The 24,423-nt window shown below is 45.5% G+C and overlaps 1 protein-coding gene across 6 annotated transcripts in view; it reads right to left on the bottom strand.

Moving 5' to 3' along the window:
* Gria1 (glutamate ionotropic receptor AMPA type subunit 1) overlaps positions 1–19,299 on the bottom strand; it is a 322,505-nt gene extending 303,206 nt beyond the window's left edge. For 4 of the 6 annotated variants that reach the window (XM_027427448.2, XM_027427447.2, XM_035447765.1 and 1 more), the window contains exons 1-2: positions 19,218–19,299; positions 16,180–16,317 (exon numbers count right to left, since the gene is read on the bottom strand). In XM_027427448.2, coding sequence (XP_027283249.1) covers positions 16,180–16,317; positions 19,218–19,299 — 220 coding nt within the window. Of the gene's footprint in view, positions 1–16,179; positions 16,318–17,880; positions 17,927–19,217 lie in introns of those variants that run through there. The other 2 variants (XM_035447768.1, XM_035447767.1) reach the window with 1 other exon arrangement.
* Between the last annotated feature and the right edge of the window lie 5,124 nt (positions 19,300–24,423).

The following is a 24,423-nucleotide window of genomic DNA, read 5'->3' as shown; positions in this document are numbered from 1 at the left end:
TCCTGCTACTATGACTTCCGGTTTGATGCATGTGCCCTCAAACAATGAGCTAAGTTGTCACAGCAACCAAGAAAGAAACAAACACAAAGACTCAGTTAAAATATCTTTTCTTCAGAGAAGCCAGCACCCTGACCATCCTTCTAAAAATCTCTCTTTGAAGATATCCATCTGTTATATTTTTAACAGAGTTTTGCAACACCCCTTACTTATTCCTGTTTCTTCCTCATCTCTCTCCTTGGGCACAGGGAAGCTTTCATTCATGCCCCCAAACCACAAGGAGATGGAGGCAAATACAAGAACCAGCCTCCTGCAGCTCCTCCTCTGCCCTTGTCTCCATAGGCTGAGTCTGCAGCCTTTAAGAAGTATTGAAATTGATTGTTTCTATTTGTTCCGCAGAGCATCTACCCTATGATCATGGGGGCTTTGCTGGGTGTGTTTTCTGCTGTGTTCCTAGGGCTGATGCAGTTCACCTGTGTGGAGTGTCAGCGGTGAGGGAAAGGACTCTACCAGAGGAGGCAGTCACAGGAAGAGAAGCAAAGTGATGAGAGATTCAGAGATGTGCTGTGCCAATACTGGGAGCCCACTTGTCTGGAGTACGGAATGACTAGAGTTATAAGTAGGCAGAGAGAGATTGTTCTAGAAAGAGACTGGGCTTCTGGCATGACTTTGAAAGGTGGGAAGGCTTCAGGGAAATTTTTCAGACAAATGGGGGTCCAAGGATAGACATAGCAGAGAAGAAGCTGTCTGCCAGATGTCCATCAGTGGGTCACAGTGTGGAGGAAGCCGGCAGAAGATGGAAGCCACAACTACAGTAGAAAAGAAAGGGAAATTGGGACCAACCAGTTCAAGGGGCAGAAGAGCTTCAGGACCAGCATGTGGTATGTGTGGGGGTAGAGGAAGGGTGGAGAGACCTGAGAAGGCTGCTAGCCACTCCTGAGCAGCAATAAAGGGCAGACGGGGCAGGGCAGGAGCCACATTCTGCTTTTGTATTTAAATATGTAAGTTCTTGTTTTGGACACAAGATGTAGAGGACCACATGTTGGATAATGGGGAAACCTTGGTGAGGAAAACAGAGCAGAATTTTTATTTTTAATTTTTTTTGAGAAACCCCAAAAGTGAGTCTAAAAGAATTCAGGCTTGTAAAGTAAGTGTCCCTGATGGTGTGCGAAGACCACCATACACCATAGGTTACAAGAAACAAAGATGGAAGATTGGGCTTTGCCACTGAGAAATTTACATGGATCCCAAAAGGAATTGTTTCACTAGACTTTTGCTTCAGCATAGAAATCACATCCAAGGACACTGAGATTCAACTCGGATAAAGGAAGAAACGCTAGGAAGGACAACTTGTGTCAAGCAGTTTTCTGAACTTAAGACCAGCCTGGGTTCTAGAGGCATAGGGATCCCTATGCCTTTTTAAGTTTCCATCTACCTTCCACTCCTGTGTTGGCGCTTCTTGTCTGAAGGAAGAGTCAGCAGAGAGCAGTGAGTGAAGAGGTCATGTTCTTTGCCCTGTAAGAGGCTGCAACACAGGAGAAGTGAGGGATGCTGGTCTGTGTCCTGTTTGCTCAGGAACTTGACACACAGAGAGAAGGTGAAGTTCTTCAACCTAACATTTTCTTTACACAAAATTCAAACCCAGGATCCGTTTTGCAATCAAATGCTTAGAAAGGGACATCTAGAAGAATGTAGTTCTTTTCCTGTGAAAGAACGAAACAGGCATTCACGCACACACACATGCGTGCACACAAACACATGCACACTCGTGTTCATGCATGCACGTACCTCCTGCTATCATGGTTAAAAAACAAAAACAAACAAACAAAAAACTCTGCAATCTTCCGGAGCCAAGATAGGAAGTGTAGCCAACTGCATGCCCTCTCTGTGAGGAATGCTTAGAAATCCTGGCCTCTGCTTGCATGCTTAGGGTTTCTGTACCCTTGGGTGTCCTGATTTTGCAAAGGATCCAGAGTTAGGTTCCTAGCTAATTACACTGGGCTGCTCAGAGTGGCCTATAACTCTAGCTCTGGGGGATCTGATGCCCTCTTTTGATCTCAGGGGTATCTGCATACATGTAGTAAACATGCACACACATGTACATACATACATATAGGTAAAAGGAAAATTAAAATTATTCTTAAAACATTTAAGTGTGTTTATTGTCCATCTCCCCTACTAGAATACCTGGTTTATAGAGACCAGGATGAGAACTGTCATGCTCCAGTATCTGCCTTGTGAGTAGTCAAGTGCTGAATACATGGTGGTTGCTTCTATCAGTGGATTATCATTGGAAAGCAAGCAGCATCTATAATATGATGAACAACAATATGTGCCCTCTGAAGCACTGGCAAGTCCATGGTTGCTGGGATATGATCTCTCTGCTTGTGACTTGAGTGCATGAGTTTGTCTGGCCACCACTGACACCTGGGCTTCTCTTTTTCCCAGGACCAGCAGGCTCTCCAGCAATGGTCTTCCATGTGTCTTTGTTGAAACAGATCCAGGGGGCATCATATGATGACCAGACACCATATGAATCAATCACAGAGCTGGAGGAGAGAGATAAAGAATCGCCTAACAATAATAATGTCACCTGCCACTGATGCAAAAACTCATGACTTCATGAACATCCTGCACTAGATGAGCTGGCATCCCCTTCCAGCCATTGCAATTCCATGCTGGAGAATGACGGAAGGCTGTCAGCTCATGACCTCCTGTAAAAGAGAACCCTTCCCTTGGATAAGCATTAGCTTAAGATCTCAGTCTGTTTAGCCCAGGTTAAAGCCTCCTTCTTGTGATCCTGGCTCTCCCTGCCTTCCCTTCTTCAGGCCCAGGAAAGTTTCATTTCTGCCAAAAACCAGAGGAGATGGAACCAATTAGAAGATGGGACCATCTGGTGGTGTGGGCTTAGCAAATCTGCAGCCAAGATTCCAGCCGGGACCGTGAAAGTGTTTGTGCACAGTAGATGGAGTGAGCAGAGCAGGGACTGCCTTGTCACTGGGAGAGTGGACAGGTGCCTGGAGACTGACAGATTCCTTAGACTTAACAGACTTTAGAGAGTAGCCTCAAGGGAACCCATGCAAGTGGACAAAGCTGTTCCAACTGTTCTTATGGGCACAGGTTTGCTTCTGGCTGGACAAGCATTATCAAATATCTGCATGGCTCTAGCTAATGATTCAGCCTCAATTTCAAACCTTCTGCCCATCTTGACCTCTGATCTTGTCTTCTCTTTTGGAGACTCTTCCAATTTAGCACATAGACCGTGGTTTACAATGGTTGGGCTCCCTCCTCTCTGAATTATCCTTTCTACAGAGATGTACAGTAGGAAGACACATGTCTTGTTTTGCTCTTGAGCATCTGATCTTCATTCTGTGGGTGATAACATATTGGTTTCTTCTGGGGCAACTGTTCTCCCCAGTGTCCATGTCCATTGGGCAGGCTGACTAGATGAGAGCAGGTGTGTTCAAGATGGCACAGCCATGAACAAGGCTGCTTCAAGTCATCGATCATTTGCTGACCCTTGCCGTCCAAGCTCTAAGGGTAATCATTTGACTATGTCTGGGACAATCACAACACATTAACATCCTGGCTGCTTCACACATGCAGAAATGAGCATGTGCTCAGGTTTGTGTTCAATGACACCAGCACCAGGATTTTGTATTGCTGATGGGAAAGGGAGGTTCCCCTTCCACTGGACTTTGAGGGCCTGTGAGGGGTGCTAGTGTTGTCTGATTACACATCAACCTGTGTCTGACTACAAAGCTAAGCCTAATGATCAAGAGGCCCTGGCTCCATCTTAATGCCAATTCAAGTCCTTGAATCCAGAGACAAGCTGAAACAAAAACTATTCAGATAAGTGGGTTTTTTACTACTTGTCACCATGGAGCCTTGACTGTCCCCTGCACAAACAGGGTTGGCCTTTATCCCTACAAACAAGGATTTCCTTATGTCCACTCTTATGGACTGAACCATGTGAGATGAGTTAGCAATGCAAACATATTGGTGCCTGGAATAAACTTAGCCTTGCGATTTCAATTTTTCCCATCCTGAAAAGAGATCCATTCATAGATAATGACCACCCTCACAGGAAGACATTAAAGATTAATTAGTCACATTGTATCCATGGTATGTTTATGTTAATGGATAAGAAGCCTGGGTAATTATATCACCCTGCCTTTCCCCAGCACTTCTGATTTTTCAAAGCCCTTTCAGATGAGTAATGGCATTGGCTTGCTCTAATGACCCGGAGACTCTGCTTTTAGCACCCGGTACTGTACATCTGGAAAATAGCTAGACACAGAAGTTCATTCTGCAAGTACTTGTCAGCACTGGCAGCCAACAAGTCATCAGAATCCTGCTGTACTAATTATTACGTTCATGCTCATTGCAAATAGTTCTATTGATCTTATTGCTCATAAAATCTGATTAAAAGTGCTTGAAATAAGGCTGGTGAGATGGCCCAGTAGTTAAAGGTTCTTGCTGCCAGGTCTAACTACCCAAGTTTGATACCCAAGATCCACAAGTGGAAGGAGATAACCAACTCTTGCAAGTTATCCTCTGACCTCCCCACGTGTGTGCATACATTCACACAAGGAAAGTAACTGTAATGTTAAAACAGGAAACAAAACAAAGCAAAAATCCCATTCATTTAAGAAGGATTTATTTTTCTAAAAAGCTCTTAAGACAATCATTGCATGTTGTTCTTAAGAAGACAAAAGAGCTATAAATTTGACACCCAGTAAAAGGAGGCTGTGTATGTAAGGCAGAGTATGAATGTATAGGATCCTTTGGGGAGTCGTTAAGAATGGGTGTGTAACAGAAGTAGCCTGACAGCTACAATAAGTACAAAACCATGTTATAAAGCAGCAAACACACCTACCAAACCTTAGTTGATATGTTCACAAAAAAAGATGGGAAATGTATCTCTTGTATTGTAACCACACAAAATTTAATTTTGATAGTATCTCTGTTCCCACGATGTTTTGTAAAATAGTACCTGAATTACATAAAATGAAATATAGTCTAAGAGAATCACTTTCATCCTAAAAATTCTACTTGATGAGGATCCTAAAAGATGCCCAGCCATTGGGTAACAATTTCATTAACCTCTACCTGTCTCATTCTTTTTGTTTTTTTCCCCTGAAGCTGCTGAGTCCTGGACCTCTAGTGGCCTTGGACTTTCTTGTGATTTGAAGATGACTGGCTAGGACATACCAAAGAGCACTGAGAGAGCTATAGATGTTGGAAAGAAATGTCTAGTAACCTGAGTGCCTGGAATCCCTTAACCAAGCCAGCAGGAAGTACAGCGAGCTGCTTAAATGCCCAGGGAAATGTGACTAGACAGACAGCATGCACTGAGGCCGGCAATGAGCGCTGCCACCATGCTGTGGAAGGGAGCTGGGACCATGGGATGGGGAGAACCCACCTAGCACACAGATGTCTCGGAAATGAACTGGAAATACTCAGACCACTACACCCCAACTGAGAACCACTTCCTTATCTCAGAAGAAGAGAAGTCTCCCTCATGGCTTTGGAGTGGAAAGGAGATTGGATCCCTTTGTCATGTAGTTTCCCCACCCCATGATAACTGTGTGTGGTCCATGTTATCTTCACAATCTTTTGAATGAAACTGTGGTTCCAAAAAAAGAGAATCAGCATGAACAAAGCAGGCCAGGCTCACACATCTGCAGCATAGAACCCAGGCTTTAATGATACTTTATTTAAAAAGACAGAGCCTTCAGTGAGTAAGAGTGCTTGCTGCACAATCACGACCTGAGTTTAGAACCTAGTACCCTTGCATGAGCCTGTAACTCCAGTGCTGTGGGAGACATACATAGGACGCTAGCTGGGACTTGCTGACCATCAGCTTAGTTTAAACTTCAGTGAGAGACCCAGTCTCAAAGGAACAAGACAGAGACTGATAGAGAAGGATTTCCCACATCCTCTTCTCTTCTGATAGGCGTATATATATGTGCGTGCACTTGAGTGCACTCATGCCACACCACACACATATACACAAACACACACACACACACACACACACACACACACACACACACACACACACATATATATATATATATATATATATATGAAACAATTTCATGTGAAACAAAACATGTGAAACAAAACAAAGGCATCTGGTGCCTTATCCAGAGTCCTCATAATCATCTAGAGTTGCAGGAATGACTCACATCTGGCTTTCACCCTGTCACTTTTCAGCCACATAGAACCACATGGGGTTTTGTAATACAGCCTCCCAGAACTCTCAGAACTCAACAGAATCAGGGTGTCTCCCAGCACCACAGCCATAGGTGGCCTTGCTCTCCACACTGCCATTGCTGGTGCATCACCCATCCATTCATCGGGCTAGCACCAGTGCACACTGCTCTGTGGTGATGCTAATGAGACACTGAAGAAACCAAGGTCATGGACCTCAAGCCATCCCTCCCAGTGAGCAGAGAATACAGAGACTGGTGACTACAGGGCATGGGATGGATGATTCCGGCATTGAGTGGAAAGAGCTTGGGACTGTGGTGTAGAGGAGAGAGTGGTTCAGGAGAGGAGACAGAGGGGGCTGATAGGACAGCACTTCTTCTCTCCTTCCCTTCCCTCTCTAGTTTACTCCTTCTTCCTCTCCTGCCTCCCTTTCCCTCCCTTCCTCTCTCTCCGTCTTCCACAGGAGTTTTCCCAGGTTAGCTTCCAACCCACTATGTGGTAGATATAGCCTCAAACTCATGGCTATCCTCCTGTCTCAGTCTACCAGCTGCTGTGAAAGTGGACATACGTTACATTACCTGAAAGAATAATAACTTTGAGCAGGGAGTACAGGAGGGACTGTGTGTAGGTACAAGGGAAGGAACTGGGAATTGGAGAACTACCGTCACCCTTTATAGACAGACTGGACTCCATATACTGTCTGCCTTCAATGCTAGGAGACCCACATGATTCCCTGCTGTGCACAGGGTCTCCAGAATTCCATGCCCTGCCTGGATCAGCCAGCAGCTATCACAGATATTTTCCTATGGGCTCACAAAACTACATGTCACAGCCATTCATCCATATATCATCAGCTCCCCTCCCTTCCAGAGTCTCTTGTCCTGTTTCCTGCCTGCCTTCACCCTATATTAGATATAGGAGTAAAGGAGCAGAGGCCATTGTACTCTGGCCCAAAGTCATCTTCAGACTGCTGTGTGGCAAAACACTGTCTCCCCCCTACTCACTGCTCTTGAATTTAGGGAGGGGGAGATAGGACTCCTTTTGAGAAAATCAACGTCTGAAGAAGCACTTCGTTGCTTAAAATTTTCAGGTGTTTTTCTGTGGCTTAGAATGTGTAACACAATCTGGCTCTAGCCACACATGTCCCTGTGTCTTTCCAGCAGGCAGTCTAGAGCACAACTAGAATCCTCCACTTGTCTTTGCCAGTATGCCATGACAAGCTTCTGTGCTCAGCTCAGACCCCCTAGCTATGCCTCTGCCTACAGCTGGTTCCTATGTGTCATGTGCTTTCTCCCTTTAGCACATCCTCGGAGTCAATTACTTTATTTGAGTCATCTGCAGTTGTTTCTAGCTGGGACACACCGTGAGCACAGGTTATCTTCTTATTGTCTTAACAGTAAGCTCTCCTTAAATATGCCTGGACCCCAAATGAACATGTCTGCCTTTGCATACAACATGTAGGGCTATTTCACTTTGGGGTGGGGTGCAGTTTCCCTATAGTCTTGGTTGGTTTTAAGGACCATCCCCGACCTGAAGGTTAGAGAGGTGATCCTATCTCTCAAGTTTTCCATGTGTACTCAGCATAAACACCCAGTCCTAGGAATCAGGGAGATGCTCAGATGACAAAGTGCTTGTCTTAAAAGCATGGGGATCTGAGCTCAACCCCCAGTTTCCATGCAAAGCCAGGAGTGATGATGCACATTTTCAAACCTGGAGAGACAAAGACAGGCAGATTCCTAGGCTCTCTAGCTAGCCAGCCCAGCCTAGCCTAGCAAAACCCACAAGCCCCAGATCTCACGAAGAGGCTTACTTCAGAAACAAATAGACAAAAAACTCAAAGTGGATGGCTCCTGAGGAACAACACCAGAGTTTGAACTTTGGCCTCCACGTGTATGTACAGCATACACATGCATGGATCTCTACACAGACATGTGCACTTGCATGCACAAACACACAAGGCAGAAGGATTCTGGGAGGGTGCTTGGACACCTCTAAGACTATCCGAATAAGAAGACAGTCTGTTGTTTGAATCCGGATCTTCACACCTGAACCTGGAGAATTCAATACCCTTCCATTGTGCTGCACATGCTGCACGTTTGTGGTATGTCGTCAGCCCACCTGCCTTTCTGGTTTCTGCTTGAATCCTCTTATTTGACAGAACCTACATGGCTCCAGCTGGAAGTTTACTTACAACAAGAGGGAAGACTGGAAGAAGTTTCCTCTAATGAACATGCATGAGAAAGAGAAAAGGAGGGGAGGAGATGAGAAGAGGAGGGGGCAAGGGAGGAAGGGGAGAAAAGAGGAGGGAGAGGAGGAGTGGGGAAGAGAGAGAGAGAGAGAGAGAGAGAGAGAGAGAGAGAGAGAGAGAGAGAGGGGAGGGGGCAGGTATCCTTTTATCTTCTCTTTGTTCAAGCCTATTTACTCTGTAAGACCCTGAGCCCCTTGAGGGAGAATCAATGTTTGGTATCTTTCCTTTCCCTCAGTTCTTATTGCAATGCCCTGTAATGGCAAATGGATTTCATCTCTGGAGTCAACTCTGACCAATTTGCAGTAGCTGCTTAGAATGTTGAAGTGAGAGGGAGTTTGAGGTCATGTTGGAAAGAGTGTGGATAGATAGCAGCAGCTGTCTGCATGGTGAGGAAGGGGCATGATGGGACATCCGCTGCAAGGAAGACAGTGATGGTCGCTCTGAGTGGCTGAATGCATCTCTGAATCTTACCAGTTTCCCAGCTCACATAACCACTTTGCCCCAAGGCTCTGAGATAACAGCAGCCATCACCCTTCCCACACACACAGAGATATTTACCCAGGGGAAGAGGTATTTATCAATAAGCCTCTGGTAAGAAAGAGAAACGAGAGTCAATCACACACCAGTGTCAACACCTGTGTGTCTTATTGTGCGAGCATCGATAAAGATGGAGGAGCCCAAGCAGGTTGTCATATTAACTAGAGAAATGTAGACATCCGCCCTCAGCCAGGGGCATGGTGTGGGTGTGCTGGGTGAGCAGTGTAACCATTTCCTCTGAATTGAGACAGTCCCTTCTGGATGGAGAAGAGACACTCATAAGATAGGAAATAATGGAGCCTCTGAAGGCCCAAGAAACTGCTGATAGCCCCTTCCTAAGGCTATCAAAGCTGCGAGTTGGCAAAGGAGATTTGACTAGGAGTCAAGATGCTTGCAGAGCCTAGCAAGAGTTCCATGGAGGCAGCTTTCATGCTGGGATGGGCCTTTTGGTGGCGTAGCTGCCTTTGAGTCACTGTGCTCCTGTAACCCATCACTGACAATGCTTTAAGTAATCCCATTCTATACTTAGGTACTCACTACACTAGACTCTGGTGGCATCATTGCACTGGTCTGTCATTTGGGCCCTATCTGTGTTCCTTCATGTTACTCCAGGAAAAGTCATACCACAGAGTACAGAATACAAAAGCTCCACTCTCCAGCTCAGAAAATGGGCATGTACAGTGTGGTTAAGGTAGAGGGAGGATACTGATACTGTGAATTTATCCTCTGCAAACATCTCCCGTCCTCTCCATCACTAATGTCTTTTCCATCTTCCAATGCCCACTCAAGCCTCTCTTCATCTGCAGTCCTGCTATCCACGGTCACAGTGTCTGTCTTATCCTCAATCAGACTCTACCTCCAAGGTCACATGTGTTACCTGGGCTCTTTCACCTTTGCAATAAAAAAGAAAAGCTCATTTTCTCTGAAACCTCCTCCCCACAAATTGCCTTCCAAGACTAATTTAGGTTCTTGTTGAATAATGTCCAAACAATCTCCATTATTTTCAGTATCAGCATCTATAAAGTGGGATCATTATATCTAAGACAGTATCTGGGGTGAGCCAGTGACCAGGAAGACTTTGGGATAGCCTTTGCTCACCCCATCACCAGTTACACTCTCTTCATTTCTATATTAAGGCTGTTTTTTTGGGGGGGATGGGTAGGTGTTATACATCTTTTGTGCCCTTTACTATTTCTTACAGGGTGAATGGTAGACATTATAATAAAATAACATAATACTGGACACTAAAGGGAATAAATCAATGAGAGCGCTGGCTTGTGTACAGACCTGGTTAAGCAAAATCATCTGATTACATGAATGACAGGGCATAGCTTGGCTAAACCTAGAAGCTTATGCTTTATATTAAAAATAAAAAACAAAACAAAACAAAGAGTAATTCTCAGTTCTAGACAGTAGATGGTGGGTAGGAATATGTGCCCAGCATTGCTTAGTGCCTTAATTCTTTTTTCTTTTCTTTTTTTTTTTTTTTTGGTTTTTCGAGACAGAGTTTCTCTGTGTAGCTTTGGAGCCTATCCTAGCACTCGCTCTGGAGACCAGGCTGGCCTTGAACTCACAGAGATCAGCCTGCCTCTGCCTCCCAAGTGCTGGGATTAAAGGCATGTGCCACCAATACCCGGTGCCTTAATTCTTTTTTAAAAGGAGATAGAAAAGCTGGTTTTTGTCTACCTTAGGAAAAGCATCCTGGAAGGTGAGCACCATGAGTCTGTGGACTGAGTCTAAGATTTTAATGTGATGTGTGAAGCTTATACAGCAGCTAAGAGGCTCTTGCCTGTGGCCAGTACCCAAAGCCTTGATAGAACACCCTTGGGAATTCCAAGTGGGCCTACAATGGGAGTCCCACTGTGGCAGAGTTGTCTATTGCCCTCCACCTGACTGTAACTTAGGCTATTGTCATCTTTACACTGTGTGAATGAGCCCTGGACTTTGCTCCTTGATGTTAGGGATGTTTGCACATGGATTTGGTACCACAGTGTATGGGAACATGCCCTCTTAGGGGACCAGTTTACATTCTAGCAGTGGATAGACACTCCACATAGGCAATACTGCTTGAGAGGTCCATGAGGCTTACAGAGACAATGTTTCCATGAGCCAATGGGTTAAGAAAGAGAATTGGACTGGTCAGGAAGGGCCCCATTTGGACGGTCACTACCATTCCTTTTCTATTAATGTAGGCTACATAGAGTTGAGCTTAATGCTGCTTCATCTTTCAATAAAGTTTTAAACTTTATTAGATATATTAATTATATACATATTTTCTCACCATGGCATTTTCATACATATATGCAGCGTGTATTGACCATAGTCACCCCTTGCCCTCTCTCGTATTTTCTCCACTTACACTAATTCCCTTCTATTTCCCAACAGTTACTAATAGGAGCATGAGGTAAGGGGCTGTTTACAGGCTCCTGCGTACCTGGTCAGTGGCTACACCACTGAAAGAAATGTCTTGTCCTTCCCACCTACCATTAACAGCACATAAATCCTCCAGGAGGACAAGGACCCTCTTCCATGACAGGAGGTTGAGGATCCAATCTTGTGCAGATTGTTCTCTATCTTTTACATTTTTAAAAAGATGGGACATCTAAATTTTAGCTTGAAATTTCATCTTTTGGCACAGCAATCTCTGTTCTGCCCTGGAAAGGGTTCATGGCTGGTCATTTGGTGACCATTTTCACAGCCTGTGATCGATGCCGAGGTAAGAAGCATGTCTAGAGAACTCCTAAAGTCAGTAACGTGTCCCCTCTACACTCATTATTCTCTCGACCCAGAAAACGGCATCCTCTACTCTTCCAGTCCTCCTTCTCCTCCACACTCTCAGCAAGGCTAACCCTGTGCCTCCCTGTGCCTGTAACACTCCTTAGAAATCTCTGCTAAGGCACGTACAACATTACATTTTAATTTTCTCTTACAGGACAGTGTGCCTCGCTGGGGATAAAGTCCTCCAGGGCAGAGAACGTGTCTTAGCTTTGTCTGCATTTCTGGTACTTAACGTTATGCCTGGGTTTGGTTAAGGGCTCAGAAATGCTTACTGTAGAAATGGAAGACTTTTTAGATAAAAGAGTTGCTTAAGCTGTGGTGCCCATACTAAGAAGCATAGTCTTCTGGGTCTGCTCTTAAATATTCTGATTCTGGAAGAAGAGAAACCACTGCTGAGCCTTGCTTTAAACCAGCCCTCTGGTTGAATGCTGTGTGCATCCAAGTCCAGGAACCTCTTGACTAAACCATAGAATGCACAAAGCTGGATCTCTGCTTTTGTTTTTGTTTTTTGGGTTTTTTTTTTTTTTTTTTTTTTTTTTGTCCTTACAGTGTCTACATCTGGCACAGGGCTTGACATGAAGAAGGAAGTGTGTGTGTGTGTGTGTGTGTGTGTGTGTGTGTGTGTGTGTGTGTGATGTGTATATGTATATGAGATACAGAAGAATGAATGGAATAATGAATGAAGGAATACATGCAAAGGTAAGATGAGCCTATACCAGTGTTCCTTGGATCACTAACTAACTGGAGTTCCACTTAGCATGTCGCATGTTCGTTTATCCCCTCTTACCACATAAAGGCCTGGTGGATAGCCAGCCTGCAAACACTGCTTTATAGATATCTGCCCCTAATCTGTCTTTGTAGATTTGGAAGGAGACTCCAAGACATTTGGATTGATGATCTAATCACCACCCCCAAATAATGGCTGGTGAGGAGTATCCTTTTACAAAGATACCAGACTCTCACTTTGACCAGCAAGAGTCAGGATGCTCTGTCCATCTCTCCTGCATCCCTTGCCTTGTATTCAGCACCCTCCCCTTAGACTGCCTGTTGCTGAAACTTCTAGCAGGGACAGCCTATATATTTCTTCTCCCTTCCTTTCTCCACCCTCTGGTGGAGGGATAATGAATAGCAAAATGCATCAAAAACAAAACTGAATGGTCAAATTGAAACGATAAACACTTTCTCATTTTCTGAAGTCAAAACTGAATGGAGAATTAGTTTGAGGTAACAGCTACTTCATATTTCAGAAAGCACACCAAGTTAAATCTGAATAATATGCTTTACTTAGTTTTCCATGTCTGATAAATTAACCCTTTCTTCCAAGAACCACTATCTCTCTTTGATGGTTTTTATTCAGTTTAAACTGGGAGAGGTGTACAGATTTCCATACTGAAGGGCCACACAAATATAAGTCACGAAAGGTTTCATAGTGTCCTGTGAAAGTAGCAGACAGGAACTAAAATGCCATTGCTCTCCCAACTCTCTCCCATTCTCTCTGATCTTGGAGCTAAAGAGCAAAAACTGAAGGTCTAAGCATAAATGGCTTTATTGCTTCTTGGATAGCCTCCCCATGTCCCTTTTGGGGTGTAATCTAATTAAGAACCAATGTTTTATCCTCTCTGTTTCCAATGTCCACCTTGGTTTGTAGCTTGAAGAAACATCAAAAGAACAGCCAGAGTCACAAAGCAGAAATAAGGAACAATCAGTGTTAGTATACAGCAGGCATTAAGTTCAAAACCTCAGATCTACTGCCATAATGGGCAACCTTGCCTGTGTCAAGATTTTACCTTCCAATAACCAGCCAGCAGCTCTCTGTAAGATCAGGTCTTAGGTTGTAATGATAACAGACAAGAAACACCACTTCTTGCCTTGGCACATTTCCTCCTCATTGTATCCTTATATCTTGTCTTAACACTCAGTGTCTTGACTTGTCAGCCCTGTGAGCTGACAGTACATGTGCCACTTATTTATTCTTATCAATTCTCTTGCCCTTGCTGGGCAGTGAACACCTTTGAAAGTTTGACCAAAGCAATGAAATCGGGGCTTCTCCTCTAAAGATACGCCCCCCACCCACCCTGAGTGCTGGTACCAATGAAGGCCAGAGGAAGGTGTCAGATTCTCTACATCTGGAGTTACAGGAGGTTGTGAGCCACTGGATGTAGGTTCTGGGAACTGAATGTGGATCCTTTGCTAGAGTAGTTCATGTTCTTAACTGCTGAGCCTTCTCTCCAGACCCAAAAGGCATCTTCCTACTTGTTTAAGCATACTGGTGGTTTGGGTGGCATAGACATACTGATGTCCCACTCAAGTCTTCCCCTTGTAAACCTTCTCTAAGCCACAGGAAAGGAATTAAGAGGTTAGCCAATAGCTAAACACATGCTCTGCATTGTTCTCAATTCTTTCTGGGATGTTTTTGCAAACCTAGCCCCAAAGACTCAATGTTAGCTCTTTTTCTTCCACATCGTAAGTGTGACTGTTGATTTTGACAACAAGCTCACCAGTTGGTTTTGACAAGACTACCTAGGGCTTATCTATGGGAATGTCTGGGGGCATTAACTGAGTGGGGGAAGGCCCACCCTGATTGCAGGAAGCCGCACTAGCCATGACCTGGGGTAGTAGACTAAATAAAAAGAGAAAACTACCGGAACTCTAACATCCCCTTTTCTCTGCTTCCTGATCTGCTCAAATGTGAGCAAACAGCCCCAGGCTCCTGCCATCCAGTCAACACTGTCACAAGGGACTGTGTTCTCAAACCACAGGCCCAAATAAACCCTTCGCACCTCAAGCTGCTTCTTGTCAGGCATTTGGTCAATCAGCTAATGCAGCAAATAACACACCAGACAAGATCTTCCACCTGGCTTTACCAGGATGCAGAGTAGTCACTCCTATGCAAGGTCACTGCTGTACTTGGAACTCTTTATCTCTTTAGGTGCTGGATCAGGCCACTGCCTCATCAGATCACCCTGTGTTACTTCAGTCACTGTCATTAAGGTAACTTAAGGATAGGTGGCTCTGTCTGTTTATCAGTAGCAGCAGAAATGTGGACTTGAGGGTGTTCACAAGACCACTGTTGACTTCTCCACTGACCTTGTGAAGGTTTCATAGCTGCCCCACCTCTGGCTCCTGTCTCAAAAAGGATGACAACAATTCTCTGCAAAGCTCCATCAAGGATTTAAACAGACAGTTCCCCAAAGCAGCTAGTGCCACAAGTTCTGTAGACAACAATCAATGAATGACAACGAATCCATACCCATGGCGCACTTAGGAAAACCCTCCAGTAAGTGGTAACTCCTGGAATTCATACCAACATTATCCTGTGTATGATCTGAAAGGCAGAGGAAATCTTGAATTCTTATTACATGGAGACTTCAAAGTCTCCCCAGCAGCAATCACCAAGCAGCCCCCATAAGAGAAAGTGGGGAGAGATGAAAGACGCAAAGACACATCCATGCCTTCAACCATCAGTAGCTTGTCAGAGGTCATGAAACCAATGGTGGCTCACAAACCTACTGTTCCAATTCAGTCCAGCCTGGGGTCCATAATTGTTCTCCCTCATTCTAAAAGCTTACACTTTCTTGCCGAGCAGTTCCACTAGAGCTTAGTCCCTAGAGGGACAATGTCTTTACTGATTATTATTTAGACTTTCATCTGACACAGAGTGACAGCTATACAACACCCCCCCTCACACACACACACAGATTTACTTGTTAGGTTCCTGTGTCAGCCACATTTGCTCAACACATTTTATAATGCTGTTGCCTCAGACGTCCCTGATGTAGCTACCCCTTGTTGTTTTGTTTTATGCTCCAAGGTCACCACTAAAACGGTGTAGACTTCTCAGATCCTTTGCTTTTTAACCCACAACCTGTCTTAAGCAGGCAGCCACTTCATCTTTGGGAATTACCGAGCCACCACATTTCAATAATTATTATCCATGTTGTCCAAAGATGACACGCTTCGCATCCACCTGTGCCTATAAAACATAGGCACACCTTTGTTCTTCTAACTGATGGGCAGAAAATGGCTGAGGCACTTTTAACACCATTGTCTTCAAGTCAGAACCATTCCTTCTCCATCACTCAGCTGTTGCTTATTTGTAAAACTCCTCAATCGAGAGGCCCCAGTGGAGTAAGCCAGATGCAGCCAACCCAAGACCCCACCAGGTTGCCATTTAAAACTCACTGATGGTGAAAAAGCATACCCATTCCACAAAACAGAAGGGCCAAAATATAGACTGTGGGAACCACTTAAAAGGCTCTGGAAATTTCCCTTGAAGGGCCTTCTCTCACGAAGACAAATGAGGACTGGAGTCATTTTTGCAACAACAACACCTACCCACGGGCCCTCCCATCACGGGTCTAGCGCAGAAAGACATGTCAGAAATAGCAGCCGTTACTTACATCGGTAAGTCATCTCGAAACTGTCACTGATGTTCACAATATCAATCTGGGGAAGCAGCTTGGGGGGCTCTGTGAGTTGTGACAAAGCAAACCTAAAAGCTGCATGTTCCTGCGATTGTTGGTTTGGAAATAATCCCCCTGTAAGGAAAGAAAAGGCAATATAGTAAGTCTGGGGTAGAGACAGGTCTCATTTGCACAGTGGCCCACCACAGAGAGCCCAGGCCTCTCCCATGCAAATCCAGACCTATGGTCATAGCTTTCCCTGTAGGTAATCCAAACAGACTCAACTGGATGCCAAAGCTTACACTCTATGGATAGCTTCTATGACAGGACCCCTGACACCTACCACTCTGCCCCAACATTTGGCTATGTGCCCCTTGGATCAGCAAATAGCAGAGAACATAGGAGACATATAGAATTTTATTTCTTCCCTTCTCATTTCTGCCAGATCTCCACGAGCCTCTGTTTACACACACACACACACACACACACACACACACACACACACACACACACACCTTCCCTGCATTTATTTCATCTTTATTTGGATCCCATTTCTTAATCACAGAGGCTTCAGTTACAAGGAAGCATTGCAAAGTGGCAGAAATCAAGGCCTGGGACCTCTTGGGCTTTTATACCACTGTAACTATTTGTTTTGAGACTTGGCCAGATCTGCATGCAATGTAACTAGCCCATTGCCTTCGAAGTTTATTATTTATTTTCTCTGAGAACTCTGGGTTTTTCTTTCATTGCTCATGTTCCCAGATACCTAGGAATGTCTGGTTACATAAGGGGTTGTCATTGTGCTCTGCAGATGTGGGGGTCTTAAGAGTGCCAACATCTTCTGGTAAACAGCACAGGGAAGGTATCCCCCAGGGTTTGTGTTCCAAGACACAAGGGCACAGGGGTTTCCTTTGTAATGTGCAAATGAATTGAAATACATTCCTGTAAATTGAAAGCAGCTATTTCTAGGGGCTGGACTACAACAAATGTGTACACAGAAGTTTATCTCAGATTGGCCAGGAATTCGCAGTTCCAGTAATGTAATGATAACTTTCTGTGCAGTGGATGCATGATTGGCTTTGAGAGCTGACTACGGACCTTTGAGGCTTGTGTTAGAGATCATGAAAGTGGAATTGATGGCAACCTCACGGAGGTGATAATTTCAGCATTTCTTCTAGTGGTAGATGGGTCTCCCTTGTGTTTGAAAAGAGCAACAGTTACTGGGACTGAACATGAAATATCTGCAGGCATGCGTGGGCAAATGTGGGTGTGCCCACATAAATACCCACCCCAAGCTCTTACACTACAATGATGATGTACAAACACACCTGTAGACGCCAGGGCACAGTTTCCTTGATGAGAGATTACAACTTGTAAAGTATAGACAGTAGGTAAGAACGTGCCACAGGTCAGTACAGGTGACTTGCACACACACTTATATCCTCATTTTAAAAAGCAAAAACAAACTACCAAAAAAAAAAAAACCCTAAAAATATTACTCTTGCTGGGGATGCTCCATTATCTCCTCCCAGGTGACCACACCCCATACTCCTCTGGTTCTGGTTTTCTACTCTTTACAGTGAATGGAAGTGAGCAGGTGGGAGGTGGGAGGGAGAAGCTACAGGCTGGGCCACAAGGGAAGTGTCTCCCGGAGGCAGGAAGTTTGCCTGTAAGGCAGGAGCTCATGCACACATGTACACACTTCAGAAGACAGCTTAACAGGTGTCAGGAAACAAAGCAAGTTACTCCACAGTCACCCCAACAGTACCAGGAGTCAGGGAGCTGAAAAGGCCCCAAGAGGCAATTAGCATCATGCTTGTGCCCACTAGATCCCCCACACTGCACCATCACCCCCCCCCCAAACACAAACATTCACACAAAAAGCAGTAGTTGCTGAGATGGAACTCTCCATAGTAAGCCAGCCCCTGGTGCGGGGAGAAAGCAGAAAGCCAGCCAGCCAATATGTCTCAAAGCACAGCAGCCTGGCTGATGCTGGGTCACAAAAGATACTGAGCTGCTGGTCACCCTGACCCCAAGCCCTGTTACTGGTGCTGTTGCTTCATTTGTCTGGCTTTTCCCCATGGTTACAGGAATAGCAATACCTGTCAGCTACTACATCAATACAATGAAGGGAAATGAAGGACAGAAAGGCGTGCAGGGTGTTGAAACCCACCTGCAGGTTGAGAGGATGGAACCCAGGCATGGGAACTGCTGCTGGGGGCATTGGGGGGGTGGCTGTGCATGTGTGGGTGCTCAGAGCACTGGTGACAGTGTCTATGGACAGAGCACTAAAGAGGAAGGGGCAAGGATGAGAGAAAAGGCAGGCTTGGAAGTTCCAGGATCAGGGAATGGGGGAAATAGCCCAGCATGGCAGATGGCAAAAGGAAGCCAGCTACAGGGGTCCACAGAGCCCTGGCCACAGAGTGGGGTCTGGGACGTTTCTCAGCAGAGGCAGTCAACCTAGTACCCTAGTACCCTAGTATCCTTCTCTGTGAGGGGTCTCTTTCCCCTCCCCCAGTCAAGACATCACTGCCATCCCCATCACTTCGGCTATATATGCACATTTAACATATAATCACAACACACATACGCCCACCATACATATTTATATAAATCAAGGAGAGCAGGCACCATCCACCTAGCCAGAGTTAACTCCTTAAACACTCTGAGCCCTGCTGGAAGCGCAGGCTGATGATATTTTTCCCTCGCTGGAACGGAGAGGCTCCTCCATTTCAGGCGCTCATGTTCAGAGTGTGCGGGTGTATGTGCACCTGTGTGTGCACACACACATACACACACGGGAGAGAACACTTCCCTTGTGCCCCTCGCTGCATCGCTACATCTGGTGAGGATGAAACCCCTTTCCCCCCACTGGCAATCCAAGTCTTCCTTCCTCCTATCCTGGCTTTCAATTGCCAAGCACAACAGCTCGGGATGAGAATGGGTTGAGAAATCTCCCCTCAAAAAAAAAAAAAAAAAAAAAAAATCCCTGGCCAGATCCCCAAAGTCCCTCCCCAGCTGCCCCCCTCACTCACCTATCTGGATATTGTTGGGGAAATTGGCACCCACAACCGCACCTAGAAAACCGGTGCAGAAAAAGGCAAAGATGTACGGCATATTCCTTTTTACATTGGCGAAAAAGAAGCCCTGGTCCAACCATAGATTTGGTCTTCCCTCCCCTTCCTTTGATTCTTCTTGCTGCTCTGCCGGCTCTTTTCCTCCTGCAGTTGCAGTTCCTTGCTTGCTTCTTTCCTTCCTCCCTTCCTTCTGCGAGGTTCCTCTTGTTTCTCTTGGAAGGGGAGCCGAGCAGTTAAACTGCAGCTTTAACACCGACTGACAGCCAGATTAACTGAGCCGGGAGCAGCCGGTCCTCATGCTTGGAGCGCTAGCTTGCTTGCTCCCCCTCTCCCTCTGCTCTCCTCCTCTTCTCTAGCAGCCAGCCTCTCTCACCCTCCCATTCTCCGTTCTCTCTCTCTCTCTCTCTCTCTCTCTCTCTCTCTCTCTTCTCGTCTCTCTCTCTCTCTCTCTCTCTCTCTCTCTCTCTCACACACACACACACACACACACTCCCTCTCTCTTACAGGCTGCCAGCTCTCTATGCTAACACCCAGGAGCCAGCTCAGAGTTCCTGTATTGGCCTCCCCTACCCACCACCCTTCCCTCCCTATCCTCACTTCACTTTTCTTTCTGTGGGTGCAGTGGATGTAGGGGGATGGAGGGTCGGGGTGCCTTTCCCTAAAGGGACAACTCACTGTACCCTTCACCTCCCCCACCTTCCTCTGCTCTCTCAGCCCCTCCCCCAGCCAGGGGATAGGAGCTATGGAGAATGTGGGTTCAGTTGCAAGTCAGTAGGTGGCAGGGGGTCCCCACAATAGCCCTGGATTCACCAGCTGCTTGATCTAGGTCACTTTTTCTAGTAGTGCACGGGTTGTGCTGGATATATCTTCTACACTCCACTGGCCCAATTATTCCTACAACTAATTCCCAAGGGGGAGACCCTAGAAATCCCTCTCCAGAAATTTAAAGGGAAGACTGGGAGAAAGGCAAACAACAGTAGCTTCAGTGTGACTGGACCAGGGTGCTTGGACCAGGATGCCAGCAGACCCTTCCACGTTTAGAATGGCATAGGTGACCTCTTTGAAGCCCTAGGTGTTTGAAGTTGTCTCCCCCCCTTTTTTTCTTGCAGGGCACGGGAATCTTTAATGGCAGAGTTGTGTGGGTGGGTGAACAAGGAAGATTCAGGGTATGCACGCACACAGGGCAATTACATGAGTCATTTTGCGTTGATTCCAGTCAGAGGACTCAGGCTGCTTTCACTTACATCTGCACATTGTTTGTGTCCAGTGGAAGCTGGGCCTCCATGGACCCTGCAGGACTGCAGCTGGCTCTGAGATACCCCACAGAGAATAGTGTGCACAGGATGATAGGGTGAGCTGTGAGACAGCTGTCAATAACAGTTGTGGCTGTTTGCAGACTATGAAACAACTTCACAGAGTCATCCATCTGTCCTCACAATCAGAAGTGGCCATGGGTCCTGAGATTCAGTCATGATGACACCCAGTGAGGCCTTGAACTTTAAATATGTTTTGCTACATTTTTAAGTGTGTGTGTGTGTGTGTGTGTGTGTGTGTGTGTGTGTGTGTGTGTGTGTATACACATGCATGCCATGACACATGAGTAGAGATCAGAGGATAACTTGTGAGATTTGGTTCTTTTCTTCTATCACGTAAGACTAGGGATTAAGCTCAGGTCATCAGGCTGGGCAGCAGGTATCTTTACTGGGTTAAGTCATTTCACTGGCTCTGGGTCTGTGAACTTAAGGGCTTTGGCTATTACCAATAGCTCTGTCCTAGCTGAGATACTTGCCCAGCACAGAGCTTTGCCTGAAAAGCAAAGTCTACTTGTCTGTGAGTTGGAAGAAGCAAAAGGCTCTGGACTGGGTTTGTTTGTTTGTTTGTTTTCCTGCTGGAATAGCACATCTTATCTAGAGACTCTGCAAGTCCTTCACCAGCACTGCACCATCACACCCTGGGACTCCATACATGCTCAACATAAACACTAAAGTAGGAGCAATGCTGGTGCCAGGTACCTTGTGCTTTCTTATATCTTTTTATAGACTCGGTGGATAATTCAAGCGTCTCTAATACCAATGGTTAGCCATCATTTATCTTGCAGCAAAGAGCTCACTAAGCACTGCTTAGGGTGTGTTTGTGCAACAAGGCCTATGGAAAGTGATATCACTGCCATCTACTCATAAAAAAAAAAAAAACCCTAAGGCTCAGTTATTTGCCCAAGTCTTCACTATGGCATGGGAAAGATGTGATGTGAACACAGGGAACTGGTATCTGGCTTAAGGGTTCTACCGTTTGGCCCCGGGGCAGTGAACACTGGTCAGGGACATTCTGGTATGAGCATCAGTTAGGGAAACTATGAGGCCAGGCTCCAGAAAGATTACTTCTAAAATCCTGGCCAAGATTAAGAGCCCACAATTGAATAATTCCATGTTAAAATTCTTCCACGGGCTTTTTTGCTTTTTTATTTTATTTTTTTTCCTCTTACTATTTTGAATGGTACCTGGGGATCTTTCAAGCTCTCTGAGCTTTGTGCCTTGTAATAATAATAATTAGGTTGTCACTAAAGGCTTCATACATTGTCACCTTTCAGAAGATCTCAAAACCCTTTACAAGGATTAATTAGTAAAATCGCATCACCCACTTGGAGTTGGAAATAATTGTTTGGCTTGGGGGTGTAATTAAAGGAGTCCAAAAGATGCATTTTCTATGATCTTCATAAATCATGTAATAAGACAGGGTTTCCAGGATACAGTTTTATGGTCTGCCCTCCATAGGTATGATCAAGAGTATCCTTGCTTATTTAATACACATCTGTTCAATGGTTAAAGACACATGGAACTGATAAAACTTAAGTTTGGATATGGATGTTCACGTAGAGTTTCAACTAGTCATCACATTTCTCTTCAAATTAAATGATAGAGGGTTTCCTCTCTGTATCCACACAGGGCTTGTTGCTGGGGAACACAGAAAAGGACTAGGCAGAGCCTCAAATAAGTGAATGTGGTGGATGGCAGATGTCTTCATCCAAGAGCCATCTAATACAAATGAGGACAAGGGCTCTGATGTAAATACCACAGTAGGGAGGAAAAAGCAGCCACTGTCTATAGGACTGCAGCATGACTTCAGAGACCTGGTAACGGGCAAAGACTAAACATGCAAAGGAAGAGAGTACAGCCTGCTGGAGGCAAGGAGGAGACAGGTGCCCTGTGACCCTGGAGCCCATTTTACCAGGTTGCAAAGAAACAGTAGAGGACAGGGACAGGAAAGCAGAAGAGGTGAGTCTAGGGGCCTTCTCACTGGGCTGTGGAACAACACAGAGAGATGAGAACAGGAGACAGAAACTGGCCAGGTGGGGCAAGGTTCCTAAACCATCGGTTTTATGACTGTCCTTGCTAGAGGCCAGGAACACCAGAACATTCTGGTTCCTGTGTCTTTGTTATGTCCCAAAGGAACATCTGTGCCAGAGGCTGTGTATGACTTCAAAACTGAAACTGAGAGGGGGCACCAGGACACTTGATGAGCCAATTGGGCTGACTGTAGTGGCAACTTGTTCGGCTAATAGATTTGAGGTACCAGCATTAGGGTGTGGCTTCAGTGTGGGGACATGATCCCTTCTAAGGAAGAGGGAGGATCTTGCTCTTGCTCTTGGGTGGTGGTCTGAGCACCTCCAGGGACAGAAGACTGCAGTGCTTATTTACCTTCCTCGTGTGAGTGCTCCCCAAATAAAAATCTTTTATTTTTTATTCAGGAATTTGTGGACTTCCATAATGTGCCCACAGCTGACCAGCTCATTGTCTTCCCCATTCTTCACCCAAGTTTCTGCTCTGCACCCTTTTAAAAATTCCCTGGTCTCTCTGGTCAGTGGACACTTCTTATCACACAGGAGATTCCCATCCCACCCCACTTCCTCTCCCCTCTCCCTCCCTCTTGAGCTCCTACCTATGAATCCACAGTAAACTTCTAGAATTTACCCTCTGGACCATGAATTTCATTCTTCTGATTCATGGCACAAAAACTCCTAAGTCGCCACTGGCTCAGGCAACTTTGGTGGCTGTCAAGTTTACAGGACCCTGGATCTCTGAGAAAAGCTTCATTGTTCTCAGTGGCAGCCCACTATTCCTGTATCAGAGTCATGGAGGAATTTTCAGGATGATAACAACAATACCAGGTGTGTGTGTGTGTGTGTGTGTGTGTGTGTGTGTGTGTGTGTGTGTGTGTGTGTAAGAAGAGACTGACCACCATCAGGAGGTCTTTCCCTCGTATCCTCAGACTCAAAAGTAAGATTTCATACCACATGAATTGATTTCCCTAAACCACCCTCTCCTGTGCCATGCTCTGTCCACAGCCCCAACCCCTACTCCTATTTGCAATGCCAGCATGAGTCTGGAAAGATGGCTTCACAGACAGTTAGGATTAATGGTGGTGACACCCTACAGATACAAGACACACTATGTGCAAGCTGGGAGCATGGCTAGATGGCCAGCTTGAAACTGTGGTTCCCGACTGGCAGCAATGTTCTCCCTTAGTGGTATTTGGCAGTGTCTGGAGATATTTTTGGTTCTCACAACTGGGGAAGTGCTATTGGCATGAGTGGCTGGAAGCCAGGGATGCTGCCAAACTTTGTGGAATACATAAGGCAGCCTCTGCGGCAACAATGATGTGATCTGGCTTGGGGCACACACAGTACCAACACCAAAGATCTTTCTTAAAATAAAAAATAATATTTTATGTGTATGTATAGGTACGGTGTGTATGACTGTGGTACCCATATGAATGGATGGTATGTAGGTACCTATATGTATGTATGTACATCATAGGTATGCCTGGTGCCCAAGGAAGCTACAAGAGGGCATCAGATTCCCCAGAACTGGAGTCACAGGTAGTTGTGGGTCACCATGTGAGTGCTGGGAACTAAAGTCATGTTGTCTGCAAGAACAGCATGTGCTCCAAACCCGTGAGTGGTATCTCCAACCCTTTCAGTAATTTCCTATTGCTACATTTATTTATTTATTCATTACATATGTGCATGTATGTGGACATACACATGGTATGTGCCACAGCAGGTAAGTGGAGGTCAGTGGTCACCTCCTGGGAGTTGAGTCTCTCCTTCCACCATGTGGGACCTACACTTCCATCTTGATTGTTAAGTACTTTATCCTACTGAATC

The sequence above is a fragment of the Cricetulus griseus genome, chromosome 7, assembly GCF_003668045.3.
Source record: "Cricetulus griseus strain 17A/GY chromosome 7, alternate assembly CriGri-PICRH-1.0, whole genome shotgun sequence".
In the NCBI taxonomy this organism is placed as follows: Eukaryota; Metazoa; Chordata; class Mammalia; order Rodentia; family Cricetidae; genus Cricetulus; species Cricetulus griseus.
Note: the sequence above shows the minus strand (reverse complement) of the source record. Positions and strands in the feature narration are given on the sequence as shown.